The following is a 27168-nucleotide window of genomic DNA, read 5'->3' on the forward strand; positions in this document are numbered from 1 at the left end:
TAGAGATCGTTGGTGCTATTGATATTTCTATTATTATAACCGATCAATCAATCAATCAATCACCTTTATTTATATAGTGCTTTAAACAAAATACATTGCGTCAAAGCACTGAACAACATTCATTTGGAAAACAGTGTCTCAATAATGCAAAATGATAGTTAAAGGCAGTTCATCATTGAATTCAGTTATGTCATCTCTGTTCAGTTGAAATAGTGTCTGTTTTTATTTGCAATCAAGTCAATGATATCGCTGTAGATGAAGTGACCCCAACTAAGCAAGCCAGAGGTGACAGCGGCAAGGAACCGAAACTCCATCGGTGACAGAATGGAGAAAAAAACCTTGGGAGAAACCAGGCTCAGTTGGGGGGTCAGTTCTCCTCTGACCAAACGAAAACCAGTAGTTCAATTCCAGGCTGCAGCAAAGTCAGATTGTGCAGAAGAATCATCTGTTTCCTGTGGTCTTGTCCTTGTGCTCCTCTGAGACAAGGTCTTTACAGGGGATCTGTATCTGGGGCTCTAGTTTTCCTGGTCTCCGCTGTCTTTCAGGGCAGTAGAGGTCCTTTCTAGGTGCTGATCCACCATCTGGTCTGGATACGTACTGGATCCGGGTGACTGCAGTGACCCTCTGATCTGGACACAGACTGGATCTCGTGGCCACGGTGACCTCGGAACAAGAGAGAAACAGACAAATATTAGCGTAGAAGCCATTCTTCTAATGATGTAGAAAGTACGGTGTTATGTGAAGTGTTTCCGGTTCCGGTTTACCTAATTAATGCAGCCTAAAAATCCTTTAACGGATTTGGATATTAAAAGCATATTAGTATGTTATGTGTATGCCAGGTTAAAGAGATGGGTCTTTAATCTAGATTTAAACTGCAAGAGTGTGTCTGCCTCCCGAACAATGTTAGGTAGGTTATTCCAGAGTTTAGGCGCCAAATAGGAAAAGGATCTGCCGCCCGCAGTTGATTTTGATATTCTAGGTATTATCAAATTGCCTGAGTTTTGAGAACGTAGCGGACGTAGAGGAGTATAATGTAAAAGGAGCTCATTCAAATACTGAGGTGCTAAACCATTCAGGGCTTTATAAGTAATAAGCAATATTTTAAAATCTATACGATGTTTGATAGGGAGCCAGTGCAGTGTGGACAGGACCGGGCTAATATGGTCATACTTCCTGGTTCTAGTAAGAACTCTTGCTGCTGCATTTTGGACTAGCTGTAGTTTGTTTACCAAGCGTGCAGAACAACCACCCAATAAAGCATTACAATAGTCTAACCTTGAAGTCATAAATGCATGGATTAACATTTCTGCATTTGACATTGAGAGCATAGGCCGTAATTTAGATATATTTTTGAGATGGAAAAATGCAGTTTTACAAATGCTAGAAACGTGGCTTTCTAAGGAAAGATTGCGATCAAGTAGCACACCTAGGTTCCTAACTGATGACGAAGAATTGACAGAGCAACCATCAAGTCTTAGACAGTGTTCTAGTTTATTATAAGCAGAGTTTTTAGGCCCTATGATTAACACCTCTGTTTTTTCTGAATTTAGCAGTAAGAAATTACTCGTCATCCAATTTTTTATATCGACTATGCATTCCATTAGTTTTTCAAATTGGTGTGTTTCACCAGGCTGCGAGGAAATATAGAGCTGCGTATCATCAGCATAACAGTGAAAACTAACACCATGTTTCCTGATGATATCTCCCAAGGGTAACATATAAAGCGTGAAGAGTAGCAGCCCTAGTACTGAGCCTTGAGGTACTCCATACTGCACTTGTGATCGATATGATACATCTTCATTCACTGCTACGAACTGATGGCGGTCATATAAGTACGATTTAAACCATGCTAATGCACTTCCACTGATGCCAACAAAGTGTTCAAGTCTATGCAAAAGAATGTTGTGATCAATTGTGTCAAACGCAGCATTAAGATCCAATAAAACTAATAGAGAGATACACCCACGATCAGATGATAAGAGCAGATCATTTGTAACTCTAAGGAGAGCAGTCTCAGTACTATGATACGGTCTAAATCCTGACTGGAAATTCTCACATATACCATTATTCTCTAAGAAGGAATATAATTGTGAGGATACCACCTTTTCTAGTATCTTGGACAGAAAAGGGAGATTCGAGATTGGTACCGATTGAGATAAAACCGATCACACTTCTTTGTCAGCCAAGTCGATTCTGATGTTTATATTTCCAAATAAATGAGTCTAAAGTTTGAATGAGTGTAAAAGAGAACATCACACTTGAGCCGTAATGAACTTTAGTGTTAAATCAGAAAGGGACTCAAGAAATCAGAAGCCATCTAAAAATAGATCTCCATCCTCTCGGTGGCTTTGGTGTTGGACATAAACATGTATCCAGTGTTTGGTTTTCACCTCTGCAGAACTTAATGATCAAAATACAAAGAAAGATAATACTGACATAATTTCGCATCCTGGAATCTCCCACCATTAAATTGTGTTTCTGTTTCCCATTAATTCATACCCAGCAACCAGATAGACATGCATTTGTTTTAAAAAAAGCTCTTAGTTTTTTCACACTGCATGTGAAAATTGATGATTTGGGTTTACTGAGATTTATTTATTTTATATATATATATATATATATATATATATATATATATATATATATATATATATATATATATATATATATATATATTATGATAAGGATCCCAAATATAGTTAATTTAACTATATTTAATGCATTAACTGAAAGTACATTTTCTTACAGTATTTGTTACTGTTAGCTAATTAAACTGTTCATTGTTAATCCATGTTAGCTCAGGTCTATATAATATTAACAGATACAACATTTAACAATGATTAATAACCTTTAATATTGTATTAATAAACACTGGAATCAACATTAACTAAGATAAATAAATGCTTTACAGTATAAGAAATTCATTCTTAGTTTGCAAATGTTTTTAATTGTAGTTAACTAATGTTAACAAATATAAACTTATTGTAAAGTGTTATCAAAATGGAATAATTTTAATTCGTGGTCTCAGTCTATTTTAATTTCCCCTTTGGACACTTAATTGCAATTAAATTAAAATAATAATAATACTCTGCTAAGTAGGACTTAAGTACATATTTTTAATGCATGATTTCATAAAGATTACTTCTATTTTCTTTGAACTATGCTTTAACGTGTACTGCACAATGTACTGCAAAATGTAAATATGTACTGTACTGTAAATGTACTGCAAAATGTAAATATAATGTGTTTATATATATATATATATATATATATATATATATATATATATATATATATATATATAAATCTAATACTAAATAACACACTAAAGTTAAAATTATAATTCAAATTATTTACAAATATAATCAATTACTTTAAAGTGCTAACTAACATACTATAGCAAGTGCACTTCTGTAAATTGTGCTTCTATTAAAACTATGACTTAAAATGTAAAAGACTGGGCCACATTTTGACCTCATTTTCATCATGTTTTCCTGGTACCCACCAGAAACACACCTTCCTGCACATCATCACCCAGTCATGTCTGACCATCAGTCGGCTGGAGGACGGGACATAGGCCCGACGGTGGAGTACTGTGACGATAGCCCCCTTTCAGGCCTTGATCCTCCAAAATTTCACCCGACAGGAGGTTTTTAAGAAGCTCTACTACAGCCCAACTGATTACTTTCTGTAACTACCACAACTTCCTGTAGATGGCAGGTCAGTTTTGAAAGCACCAGGAGCCCAATCCAAAATCAGCCTGTAGAGGTGATGAGGGTGTAGGTAGGCAACTGATAGTTCCAGTGTACAGTGTCCTTTTCCCCACATTCATATAGATTTATAGATGAGCCTGATTATTTTGCCCATAATTCTGGCTTTAGTTTGACTGTTACTTTAGTTTGTCCCTCAAGTGTTTTTGAGTTTTGGATATGTAATAGAGCTATGCATGGACTTGGCATGGGACATTCTCAGGAAACAATGTATAATTAAATAAATAAAAAAAGTCTTCTGCTAAACCCTTTTAAACTATACTGCAATACACGTTTGAGAAATACACTTTACAATAATAACAATAATATTATTAATAATAAGAGGAATAAAATATTAAATGGATTGAACATTAAGTAAATAAATAAATATTATAAAATTAAATGAATTATAGTTACTAATCCTAAACCAAAAACAGAAGCACATTACATTATTTTACTGAATTTATATACTTGTAATTTGAATAGATATCCTCATAATTTCTGGATTTATTACTTAGATTGAGTGTGCTTTGTAATAAATCACCCATTAGAACAGGAAGAAAGTAACTTGTGACATGGCTTTTGTGATGTTTCTCTTTTCACCAGTACTACTGATACATTAAAAATGCTTTGTGTATTTACAGTGAATATTTGTGTGATTTGTACCAAGCACATGAATTGAGAAAAAAGAAAAGAAAAGAAAAAAAGAATATTCAATACAATTCAGTAAAACAAACTAGATGTAAAGGATACAACTCAAATGTCTTCCTGAGAATGAACCACACATGGATTAATTTAATCTTAAATTAGATATTTGGTTATAGTATGTTTTGAATGTGAGGCCTTTTGATGTGAAACTGGTTTATGGAGCTCCAGCTGTGCAGTGAGTCCGCATTCAAAGCAGGTTTCCATGCGTTTAGGAGCAATAATTGTTGACCTTTTGAGAGAAATGGGAGAGGACAGCAACTGAGAGACACACAAATGCTAAAACAGACATCACAGAAGCTGCTAGATGTATGCCACTATTTCAAGGACCTTCAGAGCACCTTTGTGTCAAATTTAATTTAATTTGAAATGTGTTTTTATTTCATGCAAATTTTATGGTGAAATGATCATTTTCTGGTAGCCAGCATGTCCACCTTTTCCAGCTATTATTTAGCATCAGATAAGAGAAGGCAGTTTTAAGCTTGATTATCTGTTCATGGTGGATTGAAATGTGCCTGTCTTTGTTTACAGGCTCTTTTGATGTGATCTCATTGTGAAGGTTTCTTTCATGGCTCGGGCTTATGGAGATGGACCCTTTGCATTAGCATGCTCTCACAGCAGCTGCACTCAGCACTGACAGAACGAGGGGCTTTTATTGTCTAAACCCTGAATTTGAATGGCCAATCCAGCATTTTTAATCTGCATTCTTTTTCCGTCATATGTTTGGCCACCAATGCTTCATTAATGCTAGTGTGATTTTCGCTCATAGGTTTTTTGTTTCATCGACCATTTGCGAATGATGGCAGTACAGTATGATTTTACACAAGCACACTTTACACACATTTTCTAAAGCAGGGATTGGCAAGTAAATTTGGCATTGGGCCAAAAAAAAAAAAAAAAAATGCCACTAGATGGAATGATTACTAGGTTAAAAAAATGAATTGATGGAAAATGAACCTAGAATTGCCTGTGACAGACTGTTACAGTGTCTTTTGTAACTGGTAGTGAGATGTTACTCTCTGTTAAATGCTGTAGAAGGACAGTCATTAACTTTTTCAGAGTAAACAGTGTGTGAATCCATCTCCAGTGCTTTATTCATTAACGTAGAAAGAAACAGACATGGGTCAATACACAGCAAACTAATAAAATAGACAAGACAAAGAGTAATCCAAAGGCAAGCGTGTGTCTGCGATCAGCAAACAATATTAAGAGGGCTAGGCAAAAGGGGTAATCCAAAACACACCGATGAGAATCAAAAACAGAAATCAGGCAAGGCAAAACCACAACCAAGACTAGGAGTCCAACAGGGCAAGGAAAGAGGCTCCATAGAGTAACTATCAGCTATAACAGTGATAAGCACTAAACAATACTGGGAAGTGAGAAAGAGGAAGTCCATGGCTTAAGCAAAGTGTGTTTGATTGGTTACAGCTGTTGGTGTAATCCGTGAAATGGATGATGGGAAATGTAGTCCGGAGTGAAGTGGAGCAATGTGGTGTGGTGCAAGGGTCCATAGTAATGAGCGAGTGATCTCTGGTGGAGCCTAACTTATTGTAATAATTATTTGATGTAGCCTACTAACTGAGGGTCAGTTGGGATTTTTTGAAGCATCGAAAATACATTTTGGTCCAAACATAGCAAAAACTACGACTTTATTCAGCATTGTCTTCTCTTCTGTGTCTGTTGTGAGCGAGTTCAAAACACAACAGTGTAGTGATATCCGGTTTGCGAACAAATCATTCGATTTAACCGGATCTTCTTGAACCAGTTCACCAAATTGAACTGAATAATTTTAAACGGTTCGCATCTCCAATACGCATTAATCCACAAATTACTTAAGCTGTTAACTTTTTTAATGTGGCTGACACTTACTGAACTGCTTTGAAGAGAGAACTGAAGATGAACACAGAGCCGAGCCAGATAATGAACAAAAGATTGACTTCATGAACCGGTTGCATCGGTTTTCGGATCACCAGTAGTGATGGGAAGTTCGGTTCTTTTCTGCGAAACGGTTCTTCCGTACAGTTCGATTCAATAAACCAGTTGAAGAAAACGGTTCACCAGTTCTTTTTCGCTCAAAGTAATGAAGTCACTGGCGATGATTGCCCTTGATTCAAGCCTTTGGTTTACCTGCGCTTAGTTCAGTTCAGACGCTCTGTGTGTCGGTCTGCTTCACGCTGAATCACACATGCGCAGTATCATCAGCTCCTCGGTTCTCGAATCGGACGCATCTGACAGAGACGGTTCTTGACTCGTGAACGAGTCAATGTTTTGTTCGTTATCTGGCTCAGCTCGTGTTCATCTTCAGTTCTCTCTTTACAGCAGTTCAGTCAGTGTACTGTTTGAGTACATGAATTACTCCGGGATATTGGTTTGTTTGAACTCAGAGGGAGTGTAAGCCACATTAAAAAAGTTAAAGCTTAAGTCATTTGTAGATTAATGCGTATTGGAGACGTGAACCGTTTAAAATGATTCAGTTAGATTTGGTGAACTGGTTCAAGAAGATCCAGTTACATCGAATGATTCGTTCGCAAACCGGATATGACTACAACTGTTGTGTTGCTCACAACAGACCCGGAAGAGAAGACAATGCTGAATAAAGTCATAATTTTTGCTATTTTTGGACCAAAATGTATTTTTGATGCTTCAAAAAATTCTAACTGACCCTCTGATGTCACATGGACTACTTTAATGATGTTTTTCTTACCTTTCTGGACATGGACAGTATACCGTACACACAGCTTCATTGGAGGGACTGAGAGCTCTCGGACTAAATCTAAAATATTTAAACTGTGTTCTGAAGATGATTTCTGGGTGAACTATCCCTTTAACACATTTCAAAACATTTGTCCAGTTCTTTAGATAATCACTGTATCCATTTTTTTTTTTTTTTTTTTTTTTGGTACAGATGTACGGTTAAGTTATCTGTGCTAGAACCAAAGTATCATCAAGTAGCATAACAGTACAGGTAAACTAGCTGGAAGTGGATGACCAATTTTATTGATATTTTTAGCACACACACACGTGTGTTTGTGTGTGTGTGTGGTTCAAGCATCTTCTGATACAATGTAAGATTTAATAATAAATAAATACATAAATATTTTCCACATTATGCAAGAGAAATAAAAGGCCTAGTATTGCTACATTCAGTGAATATTTTTCTTGTGTGCGTTTGGGCTACTGTCCTGTAGAAATCCTATCTTTGATATGTTGAACAGAACTATATAAATATATATATATATATATATATATATATATATATATATATATATATATATATATATAAATTCTGAAACACTAGCTCATGATACAGACTTGATACCTTCATTGCAGATGTTGTATTTAAGAGAGTAGCGAGCATTGCGTTAGTTCAGTCAGGTCATGTTAGTCACTCTTGCATCAGCTGACAGTCAGCTGTTCCTGATGTGTACCAATCCAGTCTTGACACCTATCACCTGCGGTCTATTTAAATTCCCATTCTTCAGTGTCTCTTCCACTCCCTCCTCCAACCCCAACTCCACCAACTGAACCTGTAATCTGATCTAACTTGTTCTTTCTTTACAGTGTCTTCATTGTAAGCAGTCTCTATGATATTTTGTTTACAACTCATGTAATTGTGAATTGTAATTATATATGCTTATAATGGCTCTGTTCTGTACCCCAGTGGGGTCTGTCTTGCTGCTCTCCCCGCTCTGTCCAAGCATGGCTGCATGGACAGGCGTGTGGAGTGTTGCCCAGAACATAACCATACCGCCAACACTAACTGTATGCAATTATAATTGTCATAAATATCCTTGACGAAAGTGGTCCTGATTGAACTGTTGTTGCTGTTTCCAGTAATCTGGTACATTAGGTAAGGCACCTAAACTGAATCTGAAGTCTTTGAATGGGGGAAAATATTCCAACTAATATGGTATAATTGAGTTTTTGTAATTTTCAATTTGTGTGTTGTATTCCAAATCTTCTGCATCATCCAATAGTTATCGATGAGAAATCTTGTTTGCTGAAAATACAATTTTCAATTACAATTTTCAACAGGTCTGAGTATGCATAAGTGCAACTTAATTTTGTCTGTTCAGCTTTGCTGTAAAGTGCTATTAAAGCAGAAATTACTGAGAGCTCTGTGAGAGTTTTACAACATTAACTCACTGCTGTTCATTATGAACTCTCTGCTCAGTGATTCATTCTAAACACAAGACCGCATGCGGGCACCTCATTCGTCATGCTGTCTGCTGCATGAACTGTAAAATAGTGTCAGAGTCTGAGCAATCTACAGTTGAGGAGAGGCAGAACAGTGCGTATTCTCACCTGTCTCTCAGTGCGAGACAGTGACTGATTACCTTCATTCAGAGCTGTTGAGGAGCAATCACCCGCAGGCTCCAGGCTTTTTGGAAGGGTGTCTTGACTCAGCAGGGCAGCAGCTTTCATTATCTTCCTCTGGAGTTCTTCTGGATGGCATGATGCTTAGAGACAGTGTTGAATACCTTCTCTGCAAACTCAAACAGCTAAACAGGGTTAAAATGAGGTTAAATGTAATGTTGGAGCAAAAAGAATAAACAAATAAAAATTATGTTTCATTAATCTGCAAAGATGCAAGTTCCTTTACCACATAATTAGAGAAATAGAGAGATAAAATGTATACTTATGACATACAGCCAAGTATGGTGACCCATACTCAGAATTCGTGATCTGCATTTAACCCATCCAAAGTGCACACACACACACACGTTTGTTTTTGTGTAAAGTGTGTTCATGCCATAGGTGTAATGGTTTTTATACTGTACTGCCCTTCACCAACCCTACACCTAACCCTAACCCTCACAGGAAACTTTGTGCATTTTTACTTTCTCAAAAAAACTTATCTGTATGATTTATAAGCGTTTTGAAAAATGGGGACATGGGTTATGTCCATATAAGTCACCCTCTCCTTCTAATACCTGTGTCATACCCATGTCATTATACAAAGTCGTGTCCTGATATGTCACAAAAACATGCCCACACACACACACACACACACACGCACACAAACACACACACACACACACACACACACACACGCACACACACACACACACACACACCTGGAGCAGTGGGCAGCCATTTATGCTGCGGCACCCGAGGAGCAGTTGGGGGTTCGATGCCTTGCTCAAGGGTAGCTCAGTCATGGTATTGCCAGCCTGAGACTCGAACCCAGTCATTTTGACACTATAGAATTATACATTGTTACCAGAAGGATTTGGAAATTCATGTAAATTGCAATACTTTACAAATAATAAATTTCTTTCTTTGACCTAGTCTAATATAAGTAAAAATGTCCCAAGCTTTTATTGAAGTAAACAATCAATCATTAGGCTTATAGAATAAAAATGAAGCAAAGACATCAAAGCAAAATCATCAAATGTAAAATAAAGTGCATAATCTACACAATATAATTGAAATATACTACAAAAGTTATTCAATAAAAGCAGTGCGTGTGTTTTCTTTTCCTTTGGTTGTTCAATCAACATACTGTAGATGACATCGGTGGCAGCAGGCATTGCCACAGGTCATGGTTCAGAGGAAGCACATGGCGAGGAAGTAATACCATAGAGTTTTTAATTATCAATACAAGAACAAAACACACAGAAACAGAGGGAGACAACAACCACAATATAACTTTATATCGCAAGACAAGGGAACTGAGGAAAAAACAGGGGTTATAGATGGTTTCATCGGGCACACGCGCTTCGCCCTAAGTTAACTTCCGGTCTGTGTTTGTTTAAAAGTTTCGCTATAGGGCAGTCTATGTACAAAAGTAGTTAAAGTTAAGGTGATGAGTAGACTGAAGTTGGGCTCAGGTGGTTGAGCCCAAACTGACTGATATTCCAAAAAGGCTTTGTTGCACGTACTGCACATTTGAAAATCAAATCATTTCAGTAAGTCTGATTTACGCAGCAAACATATTTTGCTTATAAAAAAAATATTTATTGGAAGTCTACAAATGTGCACATGCGCAGTAACGTTTGTTTATGTTGTTGTCATTGAAACCGTCTATAAACACATTCTCCAAATGTTTCTGTCATGTGTGTGTATTCAGCCATTCCAGAGCAATAAGATGCACAAGAGAACTCGGTTTGGGATAGCAGGAGCATGCTTTGAAGGATCAGACTGCCATATTGATTCAATAGCCCTATTCGGACGGGACTAGTTTTCTAAACTACGTTTGAGTTTCGATTCTTACCACCTGACGTCTGTGATTTTCATGTACCAATTCGGACGGGACTTAACATCTCGTGTTTATTACAGAGGTGGGAGGGTCTGATTTGTGCATCTGGGCGTCACAGAGATCACACGTTCTGTATGCGTGCATTGCATTCATTCAGAAGGATTGCCTTAGTATTATTACACAATAAAAACTAAATGGCTAGTATAACAAAGCCATGTTAATGTGTGGTTCCTTTAGTTTAACTTGTTTTCCTTTTTTTTATTAAATGTAATTTAAACATTATGTAACTGAGTACATAAATGAACGAGAGTAATCTTACCTGATGCTGATATTACTATAGCCGTTATTGACAGTTTACACGATCTTGCTCTTGATTTTATTATTTGTATTTTTTTTTATTATTATTTATTTGCCGCTAAGCAAATATATCAAACATCCGCGCGGTAAGAGCATCTACGGTAATTCACGTTGGCCAAAACACACAAGGAAACGCGTTGTGAAATAAAATATCACCGGCAATCACAGACATTCGCATTCGGACGGGATTAGTTTTCTCAGAGGATCACCGAGTTTGCTGAAAAACAGTAGGTAATTTGCTCTGGAATTATCACAGAGGTTGTGTGAGAAAAACACAGACGTGGCAGATTTGGACGGGATTAAAATCACCAAGTACGTCTGTGAAACGCAGATATCTCTAACGACCCCCTGTGAAACTAGTCCCGTCCGAATAGGGCTAATGGTTCGCCACTGATGGGTTATCTCGGTGCACTTGCATGATTCACATGTTCACACAGAACATTGCCCCCAAAAGCAAACCAGTAAAATCACTGAACTGTCTAAAACTAGTACTGGGGATAAATAATATACTGCCATATACATACACAGTTTCACCTAATCTCATGTTAATCTTGAGTACCTATAGAGTAGTACTGGATCCTTCATATATCCAAAAAGTCTTTAGTTTTATCATATTTATAAAAGAAAAATACAGCTTTCTGAGTCTTTCCGGATAAATCCGAGCTCCTGGAGGCATGCCATGAGTGGAGCTATAATACTGATGTTTCGTGTTGTTTCCACTAACATATATTCACTTATGTGCTGATTTCCGAATGTGGCAGGATAAGTCTTTTATTGGCTGGTTGATGTACAGTTGGTTCACCAATCAAATGATAGCGACAGCACTAGCGATCTCATTGGTTGGTGGGGTTAAAGTTCATATACCAATGAAACGATAGTATCTATACTATTTAAGGACCTTTATTATGGCAGGTGGGTATGTTTGTGACCTGGGGTGCTTCTCTTTCTCCCTGGCATTTCCGTTTCCGTTCTGATTCCTTCCTCAGTTTTCATTTAGAGCGCGTCTGGTGGCATTGACAGTGCGGCAACTCGCGATGTATTTCGGCTGCAGTAATCGCAGCGAGAGCAGTGAATGCTGGCTGGTAGACTGAGCTATGACACTGGTTGAGAGTAACCATATAGCGTTGCATCTAATGTTTATTCAATAACAATCGGGAATTAAAGCATCTTAGTCCTCATCCTGGCTAATGATTTCAGGCAACACAGCTGCTGTTTTGCTTAGGGACGCATTTTGGAGTCTGATCTGCACTTTACGGTCTCTTGTGCTTCAATACTTTGAGAGTTTACAAAGCTGTAAAGACTGAGTACTTTCTCCGCATGAACTATCTACCAGTTGAGGTTCTGGATTGTTTTTTTTCTAACCATAATTGTTTTTGTTTGGTTATGTCTTTTTCTAGTATTGATTTGTTTACCCTGCATTTTCTTTTGTAAGCATATTGTGTGCTGCAAGGGTTATTTCTTTTTGAGTATTTATTTATTGATTTTGATTTATGTTTTGTGCGTGGTGTTCTCTGGATGCTCGAGTGCCAGAGTCGCTACAAAGTGTTTATAAGTTTCGTTTCTTTGTATTTTCATTTCTATATTTTGTTGAATTTCTTCTTTAATGTTATTTTCTGTTTCTCCAGGGCCAGTGAGGATCGGGTGGAACTGGGGAGGCTAGCTGCTGTCTTTCTGCAGTTAGTCACAGTGTGCGGTGTGTGTGGATACAACTTCCCATTGATGGGTGTGTGTGATGGTTGCTTTGGTGTGAATTTAGGTGGGTTTTTCGATAACCATTCTGAGTTGCAGCCGGCCTGCCTGGTTCCCACTAATCCTGGCCCTGGGAATTACCTCCCTTATTGTGGAAACTGTTTGTGTGCATTTTATCTGTGTGTGTTTTTATAATAAAATCCAATCTTTTGTATTCTCGCCCCCGTCTCCCCTACCTTGCCTTCATTTGGTGAAACTTACCTGTGTCCTTTTAATGGGAATAAATTCTCTGGTTTCCTACCAGGGTGGCGTAGTCAGATAAATTCACTGATTTTCCTTTCACTTATACCGCCACATTTTGGCGTAGTCGGCAGGGTTCACCTTGTAAGGCAAGGATTTATTTTTTTATTTGGAGACGTGAGTGAAAATTGTGTTTTGATATTGGTTGTGATCTTATTTTTGGTTTTTTCCCTCAGAGCAAAACAGCAGCATGTGTTTTTGATCCTTTGGACAGGTTGTATTTCTCTCCAGTGGCTCTGTGTTTGGGGTGAGTTTAGTGATGACCAGTATGGAGGAAGAGATGCAAGAGTTGCGAGAATTAGTGGCGCAGTTGCGAGCTGACAATGAGTGAATGCGCCGTGAGCAGGCACCAGGTGAGTTACCTGGTCCTAGTATTGCCCCAGTTGTTGGCTCTGCAGCAGTGCCTGATCCTCCCCAGCCAGTTGAGACTGATTCTGCTGTGCCGGACCGGTTTGTTTTTGTGCCCAGGGACAGACGGTGTCCAAAATTTAGTGGCAAATCCGGCACTGGTATTGATGAATGGGTGGAGGAGGCTGAGGCATGTATGGCGGGCTCGTTATTTGTCCAAAGCTGATAAAGCCTTTTTTCTCTTTGTCCATTTGGAAGGTGAAGCGCGTGAAGAAATTAGACATCGTCCTAGTGGGGAACGGGGTGATCCAGATAAAATTGTTTTCATTTTACGTGAGTTGTATGGTTGCTCTCAAGAGGGGGAATCTCTGTTAGAGTTTTCCCTGGCCTTGATGACTCTCCTGGAGAGGGTTAAACAGCAATCGCCAAATGCCATTCCTAATGCTGAAATTGTATTGCGCGATCAGTTTGTAGAATATGTTGCTGATAGCGCCCTTCGCAGGGAACTGAAGCAATTGGTTCGCTGCCAGCCCGCCTCCAACCTTTTAGAAGTACGTGGGGAGGCAATCAGATGGGAGCGGGAGGGAATGCCAGGGGGCGTGAGAGGTAGGAGTCAGTCAGTTCCAATGGCTTATGGGATTCAGTATGGGGTGCAAGGGCATTCTCAGTCGGAGTTGAGAGAGCTGAGGGAGATGTTAAAACTACAGCAGAAACAATTGGATCAGCTCACTCAGAGTGTCGCTGGCATGCTGTTTTCTCAGCGTGTTCATCAGCCCTCCCTAATCTTTAATGAGGGTTTAATCTGTCGTCGATGTCAAAGACCAGGCCATTTTGCCTGTGAATGCAATGGAGAACGCGTTATTCCTCATTCATCTCTTGCCCGCCGTGAGTCCCCTTCCACAATGAGGGCTCAGCAGCCTCTTTCCCAGCCGCCGGAGAACTAGGTCCCGCCGCACTGCAGAGTCACAGTTCGGTAGGGAAAGATCATGACTCTAGGGTAAGTCCGTTGCCGCATTTAATGGCATCATGTCCTCACCTCATGGTTTGTATGGGAGGGGTACAGGTGCTCTGTTTGATCGATACTGGCTCGATGGTGTCTACCATTACAGAAAGTTGTTTTTCAGAACAGTTTGCACCATGGGGCCAGGATCGTCTCCGGGCATGTCAGTGGTTACAGCTTTGTGCGGCCAACGGGTCATTGATACCGTATGTTGGCTATATTGAGTTGGACGTTGAGCTCTGCGGTCAGACAATTGCAGGGTGTGGCGTGCTGGTTTTTAGGGACCCTCCTAATGGCACCGGTGCCCAAGTCCCTGGTATTTTGGGAATGAATGTGTTGCGGCGGTGCTATCGGGAGCTCTTTGGGCAGCACGGTACCGCTTTTTTTGAGGCAACTTCTGTGTCAGGGGCCTCTAAGCCAGTGTTTCAAGCATTACAACACTGTCGTCAGAGAAGTGATGTTCCTACAGGTAGTCGGATAGGCAGAGTGCGAATGCGGGGACCTAATGCATGTCGTGTTCCGGGTGGTGCAATAAAACTTGTGGCCGCTACTTGCTCTGAGCACTTTGCTGGGGAAACTGTGCTTTTTGAACCACCAGAAAATGGGTTGCCTGCAGGTCTGTTAGCATCACCCGCCTTAATGAGGGTGAATCGAGGCACCGTCTATGTACCTGTCATTAATGTAGGCAAGACTGATGTAATGCTTTTCCGGAATGTTATTCTGGGTACTTTGAGTAGTGTATTTATTGTGAGTTTGCCTCACGACATCTCTGAGGTTAAATCTGTGTCAGCGTCAATAAATCTCCAGATTCCGACTGTTCGCCCCTCCGTGCAGGAACAAATCAAGAGTCTTGATTTGTCAGTATTGACAGAGACTGAGCAGGAGCAGGTAAGGTCTCTATTGTTAAGGTTTCATACAGTGTTTTCGGCACATGAAGGCGATTTGGGATGTACTCGACTTCTTTCTCACGACATCCCTTTGACAGACTCTGTCCCAGTTCGACAACGGTACCGCCGAATACCGCCGTCTGAGTATGATGTAGTAAAAACACACATAAATCAAGCAGATATTGTTAGAGAAAGCTGTAGTCCCTATGCCTCCCTAATTGTGTTGTTCAAAAAGAAGGATGGCACGTTGCATATGTGTGTGGATTACCGCCAGCTGAACGCAAAAACTCGAAAAGATGCTTTCCCTCTGCCACGCATTGAGGAAACCTTGGACTCACTGACGGGGGCCCGGTGGTTTTCCACTATGGACCTCGCCAGTGGGTACAATCAGGTTCCGGTCACAGAGGGGGATAAACACAAGACCGCCTTCTGCACACCTTTTGGTCTTTTTGAATGGAATCGAATCAGAGGTTGATGGAGAGGTTGTTTGGGGATCAGCAGTGTCAGTCCCTTCTTTTGTATTTAGACGACATAGTAGTGTTTTCCTCCTCTGTGACACAACATCTAGAGCGGTTAGAGGTAGTTTTGAGTCGTTTGGAGCGGGAGGGGCTTAAGGCTAAGTTAACTAAATGTGCGTTTTTCAAGCAAGAGGTAAGTTATTTGGGTCATGTCATCTCAGACAAAGGGGTGTCGACTGATCCCAGCAAGGTAGAAGCAGTAAGACGGTGGCAACGTCCAACAGGAGTAGCAGAACTCCGTTCGTTCTTGGGGTTTGCCAGTTATTATAGGAGGTTTGTAGAGGGTTTCGCCAAGTTGGCTTCCCCTCTACATCGACTGGTAGCTGAGTTTGCAGGTCGTAAGCCTAGGGCTCGAGCAGAATCTTGTTTAGGGGCAGCGTGGACCGAGCAGTGTCAGGATAGCTTTGAGGAGTTGAAGAATAGGCTTACCTCTGCCCCTATATTGGCTTATGCAGACTTCTCCCTTCCCTTTATCCTGGAGGTAGATGCAAGCCATGGTGGACTGGGAGCAGTTCTGTCCCAGGAACAGGGAGGGAAGGTGAGACCTATAGCTTACGCTAGCCGCAGTCTTAGGCCCACTGAGCGCAACATGTCTAACTACAGCTCTATGAAGTTGGAATTTCTTGCACTCAAGTGGGCCATGACTGAAAAAGTTCTGAGAATATCTATTGGGGCAGAGGTGTGTCGTCTTCACAGATAACAACCCCCTTAGCCACCTGAGTACTGCTAAACTGGGGGCCACGGAACAGCGGTGGGCAGCGCAATTAGCTTCCTTTGATTTTGAGCTGAAGTACCGCTCTGTAAGGAGCAACCAGAATGCGGATGCTCTCTCCCGTCAGGGTCCTGCTAGTCAGGGTGAGTTGGAACAGTTACTTCCCGGTACGGCTGTCCCAGCCATGGTAAGGCAGGCTGGTGTAGCAGGGGTGGTTTCCCAAGCGGCAGTAACGGTGTTTCCCGGTTTGACTGTAGATATGCAGTCTTTACAGAGGGAGGACCCGATTATAGGTGAGGCATTGAGGTTCTGGCTGCGTGGGGTACCGCCTACTGCAGTGGAACGTCGGCTGTTGCCCAGGGCTGTGGTCAACTTGGTACGGCAATGGCGCCGGTTGTGTGAGCAGGATGGGGTATTATTTCGCTGAATATTTCGCTCTGATGGGGGAGAAGAGGTATTTCAAGTGGTGTTACCATCATCGTTGCATCCGGAAGTGTTGATGCTGCTACATCAGGAACATGGGCACCAAGGGGTGGAACGTACCACTGAATTGGTACAGCAGCGCTGCTATTGGCCGGGCCTGACAGCTGATGTGGCACAATGGTGTAGAGAGTGCGAACGTTGCCAGGTTGCCAAAGATAACCAACTCTGTTCTAGCAGTTTTATGGGCCATCTGTTGGCATCAAGGCCAAATGAAATATTGGCCATAGACTTTACGGTCTTGGAGCCCACTCGTTCGGGGCTAGAGAATGTGCTGGTAATGACGGATGTCTTCACGAAGTACACCATGGCAGTGCCTACACGAGATCAACGGGCAGAAACAGTGTCACAAGTTTTGGTGATAGAATGGTTTTACAAGTTTGGTGTGCCTAGTAGGATCCATTCTGACCAGGGCCGTAATTTTGAGTCTTCCCTAGTACAGCAACTTTGTGCTCTGTATAGGGTGGAAAAATCTCGGACTACTCCCTATCACCCAGCAGGGAATGGGCAGTGCGAGCGCTTTAACAGGACATTGCACATCTTGCATTGCATCTTCTGCGTGCCCTGCCTGTGTCCAGGAAGATGGACTGGGCCTCATGCCTTCCACAAGTGCTGTTTTGTTACAATACTACCCCTCATCAGACGACCGGCGAAACCCCGTACTTTTTAATGTTCGGGCAAGAGCCAAGACTCCCAGTAGATTTTCTGTTGGGAAGAGTCCAGGAGGTCGGAGTTGGTAGTGTGGGTGAGAGAACATCAGGCTAAGCTTCAGGTGGAGTTTGAGGGGGCACGGGGCCGACTGGAAGCTGCTGCTGGTCGGCGTAAGGCAAATTATGATGCCCACGTCCGTGAAGCACCACTGGGGGAGGGCCAGTTAGTTTATGTATGAGAGTATGGCAGGATGGATGGTCCAGTTCCGGCCATGGTAAATCCGCCTGTTTCAGAAGAGGTGCCTCCAGCAGAAGACCCGTCGGAAGAAGTTGATCTGCTTATGTTGGTCCCAGCAACCTCCCTGGTGAGTCAGGGACCAGTGCCTCAGGTGCTGGTTTCTCTGGATCTTTCTACCCCACTCTGCTTCTCTGCTTCTCTTTCTCCCTGCCATTTCCGTTTCCGTTCTGATTCCTTCCTCAGTTTTCATTTAGAGCGCGTCTGGTGGCGTTGACATGGCGCGGCAACTCGCGACGTATTTCGGCTGCAGTAATCGCAGCGAGAGCAGTGAATGCTTGCTGGTAGACTGAGCTATGACACCGGTTGAGAGTAACCATATAGCGTTGCATCTAATGTTTATTCAATAACAATCGGGAATTAAAGCATCTTAGTCCTCATCCTGGCTAATGATTTAAAGCAACACAGCTGCTCTTTTGCTTAGGGACGCATTTTGGAGTCCGATCTGCACTTTACGGTCTCTTGTGCTTTAATACTTTGAGAGTTTACAAAGCTGTAAAGACTGAGTACTTTGTCCGCATGAACTATCTACCAGTTGAGGTTCTGGATTGTTTTTTTTCTAACCATAATTGTTTTTGTTTGGTTATGTCTTTTTCTAGTATTGATTTGTTTACCCTGCATTTTCTTTTGTAAGCATATTGTGTGCTGCAAGGGTTATTTCTTTTTGAGTATTTATTTATTGATTTTGATTTACGTTTTGTGCATGGTGTTCTCTGGATGCTCGATTGCCAGAGTCGCTACTAAGTGTTTATAAGTTTCGTTTCTTTGTATTTTCATTTCTATATTTTGTTGAATTTCTTCTTTAATGTTATTTTCTGTTTCTCCAGGGCCAGTGAGGATCGGGTGGAACTGGGGAGGCTAGCTGCTGTCTTTCTGCAGTGTGTCACAGTGTGCGGTGTGTGTGTGGATACAACTTCCCATTGATGGGTGTGTGTGATGGTTGCTTTGGTGTGAATTTAGGTGGGTTTTTCGATAACCATTCTGAGTTGCAGCCGGCCTGCCTGGTTCCCACTAATCCTGGCCCTGGGAATTACCTCCCTTATTGTGGAAACTGTTTGTGTGCGTTTTATCTGTGTGTGTTTTTATAATAAAATCCAATCTTTTGTATTCTCGCCCCCGTCACCCCTACCTTGCCTTCATTTGGTGAAACTTACCTGTGTCCTTTTAATGGGGATAAATTCTCTGGTTTCCTACCAGGGTGGCGTAGTCGGATAAATTCACTGATTTTCCTTTCACTTATACCGCCACACAACAAAAGACACAAATCTGATGCAATTGTACTTACATGTATGGGCTCTTTTATCACAGGGACGGCTCCATGTTTTAATAGCAAACGATGTGCAAATCCAGCATTGACTTTGGCCTTGTTTATAAAAAATTTGCACTCAAATGCCCAGAACACACAAACGCACTTGATACACTCCGTTGCTGCCCCGGAAAAAACAAACTGCATCCACTGTTCATGTAACGCTGGGTCCCCCTTTAAACAATATAGGAAAATCTGTGATGCATCACTTACTTTCAGTTTAGATGCTGTAGTTTTGTCTCTGGCTGTTTCTGAAGTTAAACATGCAAGTCTTCAATTGTACTTGATAGGTCACATTGCATCAATGTGAATAGATACTACATTCATATGAACAAATGTATTAGCAAACAATGAAATCACCATTAACTAAGATCAGTGTTGGGCACGTAAATCCAAAAGTATAATTAATTATTACTCAATACTTGCTGAAATGCTACATGAAACCTTAGTGTAAAGTGAGAGATCCATACATAACGTTATTTTTCAAATGTTGTTTGTTTTTCATTTCTCTTTCAATCTGTGTTTCCCCACAGCGGCTGACTCTGCTCCATGTGAACAGTAACCAGTGTCTGGACATGCCTTCTGAAAAAGATAAGATGGTTCTCACTCTCAGAGACTGCAGCGGTAGGCGATCACAGCAGTGGATCCTGAGGAACATGACGTTAACTGTCTGACAGAGCCGGCCACAACCAGTTCAGACCTGAATCTCGGCACACACCACACAGCACTAGACCTGGAGTCAGGTGTATGGCCTTCTTCACAGCTCTGTGATCTGTCATTTTCTGGTTCATGATCAAGTTCAGCAAGGCATTGATCAGGAGAACCAAAAACAGCCCATTTGTTGACCCATTTGTGACCAGGCTTGTGTCTCTGTTCGTGTATGGACTGTTTCCTTTAGCGCTCAGATTCACTGGTCTGGGGTCAGATCACAGCCCATGATCAGCTCTTGGCGAGGTCTGAATGCTTGCTGTCTCTGACCTGAGCATGTGTCACTGGCTATCTATGCTGCTCATCCAGTGTGGGAGTTCTGGTGCCTCTTAATATCCTACACATCAGATCTTTGACAGTAGCCCATATGTTTCTTTCAAGATGGAGTGATTGTGTCAGCTTCCATTGTGCTGAAGTGCATTTAACTCTGAGCACAATTTTAACTACGCTCTGCTTCCCTTACAGCACCTGAAGGGATTGTGTGTTGGTCAGCGGATTGTATGCCAACTGTATTACTTGCTGCTGTTTCTCAAAACTAACAAGATCTCTTTCAGGAAGGCTGCAATATATACTTGACTTGCCTTAGAGGGATAGTTGCCCAAAAATAAAATTATGTCATCACTCTTAAGTCCAAACCTGTATAAATTTATTTCTTCTGTTGAACACATTTTTTTTTTTTTCAAACCAGGCTCAGGATTTATATTTTTCATAATGCTTTGCCATGACACTCAAAAATAAGAATACAATCTAAAATTAAATGTTTTATAATGTTGGAGTAGGATATTTAGTTATTTTGTTTCTATGCTATTTTTGGAAATGTTGTTATGTTGATGTTGTTGTTGTGAAACTGTAAACTGTTTGTTAGTTAATAAGTTATTAACAAAGCACCATCTAACTCTTTACATATGAGTTAATTGGACAGTAACAATCTGTTAATTACAGTGACGAATAAAGAACTCCCTATTTGTATAGAGTTTATTAATGCAGTAACTACAATTTATAAACTATGAATGAACTATAAAGTAATATTTTGCAAATGATTTGTATACTATGGAAGTCAATGGCCAACAGCCACTGTTTGGTTACCAACATTCTTCAAAACATAAAATTTTGTGTTCAACAGAAGAAAGATAGATATCTTTTGGGTCAACTATCCCTTTAAGGAAATTTAACCAAAAAACAATAAGGTTAATTAGTAAACATTAGTTAACTACTTTAGTTAACATGAACGAAGAATGAGCAATACTTATACAGCATTTATAAATCCTAGTTAATGTTAATTTCAACATTTCAATCAAATCAAGTTGTGCTTGTTCACATAAGTAAATTTACTGTGAATTGACATGAACTAACAATGAATGACTGTATTTTCATTAACTAACATTAACGAAGATTAATACATACTGTATTAATTAATACAATTAATAAATTCATTAATTAACAATAAATGTACTGAAAATGGTTAATTCATGTTAATTAATGCATTAACTAACATCAACTAATGGAACCTCAATGTAAAAAGCTCTTTATTCATTTTGTTTAAGCTATTAGTGTGTTATTTTTAAACAGCAGTTAATTTTGATAACATGATCCTGGAAACACATCCATACAAATTATTAACTAGGCCTTTTTGAGGATTAATGTACGTATTAAAGCAAATATTTTTCTAAGATGAAATCCAAAACTTTAGAGTAAAAATGGTGAGTGTTACTGCTAGGTGTATCTCAAATATGTTACAAATATACTGTTCAACTCTATGCATTGCTACTGTATGTACACATCTAATGCATCCACCATGTTCTGTCAATGTCTGTTTAATTCATAAAAAAAAAAAATATATATATATATATATATATATATATATATATATATATACCATCATATTAATTATTGAATAGGGGGTATAAGGGTTTTTTATCTGTTTCAGAGTTATTTGATAATTTTAACATGCATATGTTTAATGCATATAAAATGAATTAATTTAGTTAAAAATTTATAATAATTAAATAAATATAATAATTAAAAATGCACACAATTTAGAGCAGTCTTATGAAAGTATATCTCATTGAATTAATAATATGAACTATTCCACATTATCATCATCCCATGCATGTTAAAGTCTGTACATTAATGTATTTTCTTTTTAACTTCATAAAAACTGAAAAAAATCTGACTTTGTACTGGTTTTAATGTGAACTGTTTGTACTTTATTTTATTTTTGTCTATGTCATAACTGACCTCATGTTTAATAGATTGATATAACACATATGTTAACTCGAATAAACCATTGTTGTGTAATGTGTCATCTTGTTGTCGATATGATAAGCACATAATATCATAGATTATCCATCTACTAGGGCTGATTTATTATTTTATTCACAGGGCAGGGGTTGTTCGGTACACCATCGTTAATTGTGGTACGCACCGTGGATGGTGTAGTACGTTTTTTTTGGTTCAGTTTAAATATTTTTTTACACCCCTATTATTTACTGTACAGTAAGTGGTTTCGGAAATGAGGCGAGATTGACCAAAAACTGAACTGTTATTTGTGTGATTCTGTAATTCAGCTAAACTTACAAACAGCTGCTTTAGGACACTTCTTGTTTTTATAGGGAGTTAGCTAAAATAACTCCCACACCCTACTTTTGACGTGTTGCTTTTGTGCATACAGAACATAGTATATAAACTAAAAGCTATTGAGTATTTAAAAACGTACACACATTTAGAAAATTGAATTCTTTAAACTGTTGCATGGGGCCAATAATTGAGAAGATTTGATTGTGGAGAACCTCTACAGATCCTCATAGGGTACAGTGTTACGTTCCATAACAGAGGGACAGTGGACGCCTCCTCAGTAACAATAACACACACCTACAATGCTATATACACTGTAGAGATAAAGTGACCACAGTCATTTTTTTTTTTTTAATTACCACATGAATTCACTTTAATGTCTTGTTGAAGCACACACACACATATGCACACACTCACTAACTTATTACACCACTGCTCATACATCAAATTCCCCAATCTATTCATAATGATGAACACACACTCCACTGTTACATCTCTCTCTCTCTCTCTCTCTCTCTCTCTATCTCACTCTCATGCACTCACATCACATAAAAGCTCAAAATCAAAATTAGAAGGCTGTTTAGATGAGCACTGACACATTTCTTTCAGCCCAGCATCAACCCTCCCCTTAACCATGAGTATCTAGGCTTAACACCATTTCTCCATGGAGACATGGCCCTAATATCCTTCTTAACATTCTAAACCAACTTTAAGGGTCCAGAATCAATCAGCTCAAAACCATAATCAAACCAATTATCTGTTATCATCAGCAGAATTTCTGAAACTCTAATTAAGCAATATTTGATATATTTGCATACGGTTTATTGCAGTGAATAGGTTTTATAGCACTTTGGCTTCTGTCCTGTTCTGTGTGAAGTCTGATCCAGCTTGATTTAAGATTGTTATACTGACATGTAACGTGACATCGATATTTTGTTTTTATGACTAGAAGATCCTTTAGAGTTTTCTAAACGGAAGGCATCTATCTCACATTAGGGATGCCTCAGGGTTCAGTGCTTGTCTCAGTTTTCATCTCCATGTACACACAACCTCACTTAAAAACAAAACTTTTATCTTTCTTTATTTTTTTTTTATAACAGCACCTTTATATCAACACAGCATTCCAACCTTCACCCATTATCTGCCATGAGACCATCTCAGCTTTCAGTTATTTTCAAAAACTTTTTCCTTCTTTTCTACTGCCTTTTCACAGAGGTGTGGTCAGATTTGTCATTGTTTGTCAAATGTTCAATGGCAGTATACTAGGGTGACCATATGAGCAATTTTCTCAGGACATAGTAGTTTGACCAATAAAAAACAGGTATGGTACATAATCAACCAATCGTTGCACGTGAGAAGGTGAGATCTACATTTACATTTAATCATTTAGCAGATGCTTTTATCCAAAGCGACTTACAAATGAGAACAATAGAAGCAGTCAGATCAACAAGAGAACAACAACAGTATACAAGTGCCATGACAAGTCTCAGTTAATAGTACAGAACGCATAGGCATGATTTATATATATATATATATATATATATGACAAAAAAAAAAAAAAGATACAAAAAAAAAAAATAGAAAATATACCCTGCTATGTGTTCTGTACTAGACTAACTGAGACTTTATACAGAGAATGACCAAAAGCAATGCAAATACACTTACATGTTAGGTGTTTGTTCGTTCATTCAGTTTGAAGCATCGCTGCACACTGATCATTGTATGACACCAAAGTACCAAGAGAGTTATTTGAATGCATAAGGAGCCCGTCTGCTCTGCTCTCTTTGCTCTCTAAGGATTTTAGTCTAGATGGAAATAGCTGTCCACGCGCACCCCCCGGCTTTTTTTATGCCACCTGATTTTTTTAAATCCTTAAAGTGTCTTTTTTCATAATCTGTCAGGTGCCAAGCTGAAATAATGTCCCAAAAGGTTCTTTTTTAACCCTGCTGCACCCGACCGGAACCCGAAAAATCTAAAAGTGATATAGAAAGTGGCATAACATTAGAAGTAAACAACATACAGAGACACATGAACACATTTTCCCATACAATTCTGACCGCAGGAATTTAATGGAATGGTTATTTTTGACAACATATTGACCTTATCTCTGGACAAAAATAGCAAAAAATGGCCAAAGATGTGTAGAGGATCAACTATTTTTTCGTTTTCTCAAGCGCATAGGGTGATTTTTTTTTTTCACAACCTATTATTTCTTTATCATTCAAGTGTCTTTTTAAAGATTAAATTGGGTACCAAGCTGAAATGTCCAAAATGCTTAATTTTTAACCCTTTGCACCAAACCCGAAAAATCTAAATATGATTTAAAGTGGCATAACTTTTGATGTAAACAACTCACAGAGACAAATGGTCACATTTTTCAATATAATTCTGACCCCAGAAATTGTTATTTGTCATGTTTTATAACATCGTGACCATCTGTGATCAAAGAGAGCAAAAAAAGTTCATTTGACAGTGTTTTTATTATACTTAACAGCCTGAAATAGGGTTTAATTGAACCTTTTACTTCACCTATCCTGAACCTGAAGATATTTAAAATAGTTTTACTTTTGAAGTTAACAAAACAAAGCAAATTAGCTTAAATAAACAAACAAAATAAATAAATAAAAAACTAAAAAAAAAAAATCCTAAAAGGTCCAAAAAGTTGACTGAGCATAAACTGCAAGTTTTTAAATTTTGGGTTGTTTTGCAGTTGGTGGTCGTCAGTTCGTACTTGCAGATCACCATCTTCCACTGCTCTCCCCTTTGGAAAAATTTCAGTATTTGAAACGATAATTAAGATATACCTTTGTAGTCATACCTTAAAGTGATTTTTCAACAGTTTTTACTATTATCACAGGCTTTCGGAAATCGAATCTGTATTCTTGACTAGCAGTGTTGGTAGCTTAGTTGGGTGGGGGATATGTGATTTGAGACTCTGTAAAGATGTCAGTTCACCATACCACATGAGGGATATTTGTGTGTTAAATTACTAAAAAAAGGTATGTGGAAGGGGGGAAGGGAGGCTAAAATCCAACTCTCCAGTAACAGTCTCGAGTCTCTTGTACTCCGTCGCGGGAGTCCTTCACTCCTCTTTCCTTCTGGCTATGTGGCGACAATCAGCTTATTCACAAGTGCCCCTTTGTTCTGACTTGCAGGACGACTGTCCAGGGCCCTCTCCTTTCCTGGACGTAACAGATACAAGTGGTGAGTATTGAGAGTTTGAATGCACGATGGATACCTGCTGCTACTCGTGGCGAACTCCGAGGCGGCCCAGCGGGTTGGACTCCCGGTCGTCCAGATGGTGGTGGAGCTGCACAATTTCTGCCGGGATCCGACTGAAACCGTACTGGTAAGTGTGTGTGTGTGTGGGGGGGTTCCGCGGTTTCTGTATCCTGAGTGACGGGTCGACGTGCAGGTAGACGCTTCAAAGGGACCTGCTAGATCTGCACAAGAACATACAGGTATGTATAACAGGACTGGACACGGACGGTGTACAGAAGGGCTGCTGGCTCTTCACTCGGGGCACAGGTAAGTCCGTAGAAAAGACAACTGGGGCTTCACTTGGGCATACAGTCGAGTGTACAACACAATATGCTGGCTTTAGCTTTGGGCATCAGGTAAGTACATCAGATGTAGCTGGGGCTTCACTTGGGCATACAGGCGGGTGTACAACACAATATACTGGCTTTAGCTTTGGGCATAAGGTAAGTACATCAAATGTAACTGGGGCTTCACTTGGGCATACAGGCGAGTGTACAACACAATATGCTGGCTTTAGCTTTGGGAAATAGCTTACGGTGAATATACAGGGAAACAGGAAGTGATGTAACCCACAGACCTTTGAGGAAATAGACGTCAGGCGTTCCTTTTCTAAGGCTTCAACCAACTGCTGATAGAGATGCGGATCGAAAGCTGCTGCTGCGTTGGGCCTTCACAGGATTTCGTCAGGCCTGAAAGGTGGTTGTTGACGACACAAACACAGCACCACACTGCAATCTCCAAGTGTATACACTCACAGCAAAGGACAAAGACTCACCCACTGCACTCCACACACTCTTGGTGAATTTAGGGTCAAAACCCCGTCTGGCCAGAGACTCTTCCTGGAAATTGTGGAGACACTGATGCAACGAATATTCAGATTAAAACGTCGCCGCCACGACACCCCAACGTTTTCTCTCGCTCACTGATTCCCGGCTCACCCACAATCCTCCTCCACGGTGGGGCCGCTCACATACTATGCCACAAACTCACAAAAAGGCTCACAGATAGTTCACTCTAGAGGATTATGCTGCTGTACGATGGTTTAGGGTACTCACACCGTTTCTAACACGAGGTCTCTTTTCCCTCCTCTTTCCAGCTCCTGGGTACTTCTCCTGCTGCCACGTGACCCGTCGAAAGGGCCTACTTTGGCGATACTTCCGGTGAGTCTTCCTGTTTTCAACCACTCAGAATTTGTTACACATGTCCATAGAGCATTTCACAGTTAGGTAGACATCCCAATATACTATATAGCCCGGTTTCTGTTTCTGCCAAACCCTTGTCTTCGTCTTCGCCCAGCCAACAATATCCTCCGCCTTCTTTTCGCTACACTCGCCCAAACACTCCAACTCGCTCGCCGTATCGGCTAGAATAAAAGACTCCTTCTTCAGTTTCTGAGGCCCTCTTTATACTCCTCCTTCTCTTCACGC

General features: G+C 40.0%; 2 protein-coding genes across 3 annotated transcripts in view; both read left to right on the plus strand.

Moving 5' to 3' along the window:
* Positions 1–22204, plus strand: part of LOC128020197 (polypeptide N-acetylgalactosaminyltransferase 13-like) — a 109681-nt gene extending 87477 nt beyond the window's left edge. For both annotated transcript variants that reach the window (XM_052606907.1, XM_052606906.1), the window contains exon 12: positions 19732–22204. In XM_052606907.1, coding sequence (XP_052462867.1) covers positions 19732–19872 — 141 coding nt within the window. In that variant the 3' untranslated portion in view covers positions 19873–22204. The remainder of the gene's footprint in view (positions 1–19731) is intronic.
* The window catches only part of LOC128020216 (uncharacterized), a 426958-nt gene that overhangs the window by 130002 nt on the left and 269788 nt on the right, over positions 1–27168 (plus strand). The gene's annotated exons all lie outside the window — the stretch shown is intronic.

This window comes from Carassius gibelio, chromosome A9 (genome assembly GCF_023724105.1).
Source record: "Carassius gibelio isolate Cgi1373 ecotype wild population from Czech Republic chromosome A9, carGib1.2-hapl.c, whole genome shotgun sequence".
Classification (NCBI taxonomy): Eukaryota; Metazoa; Chordata; class Actinopteri; order Cypriniformes; family Cyprinidae; genus Carassius; species Carassius gibelio.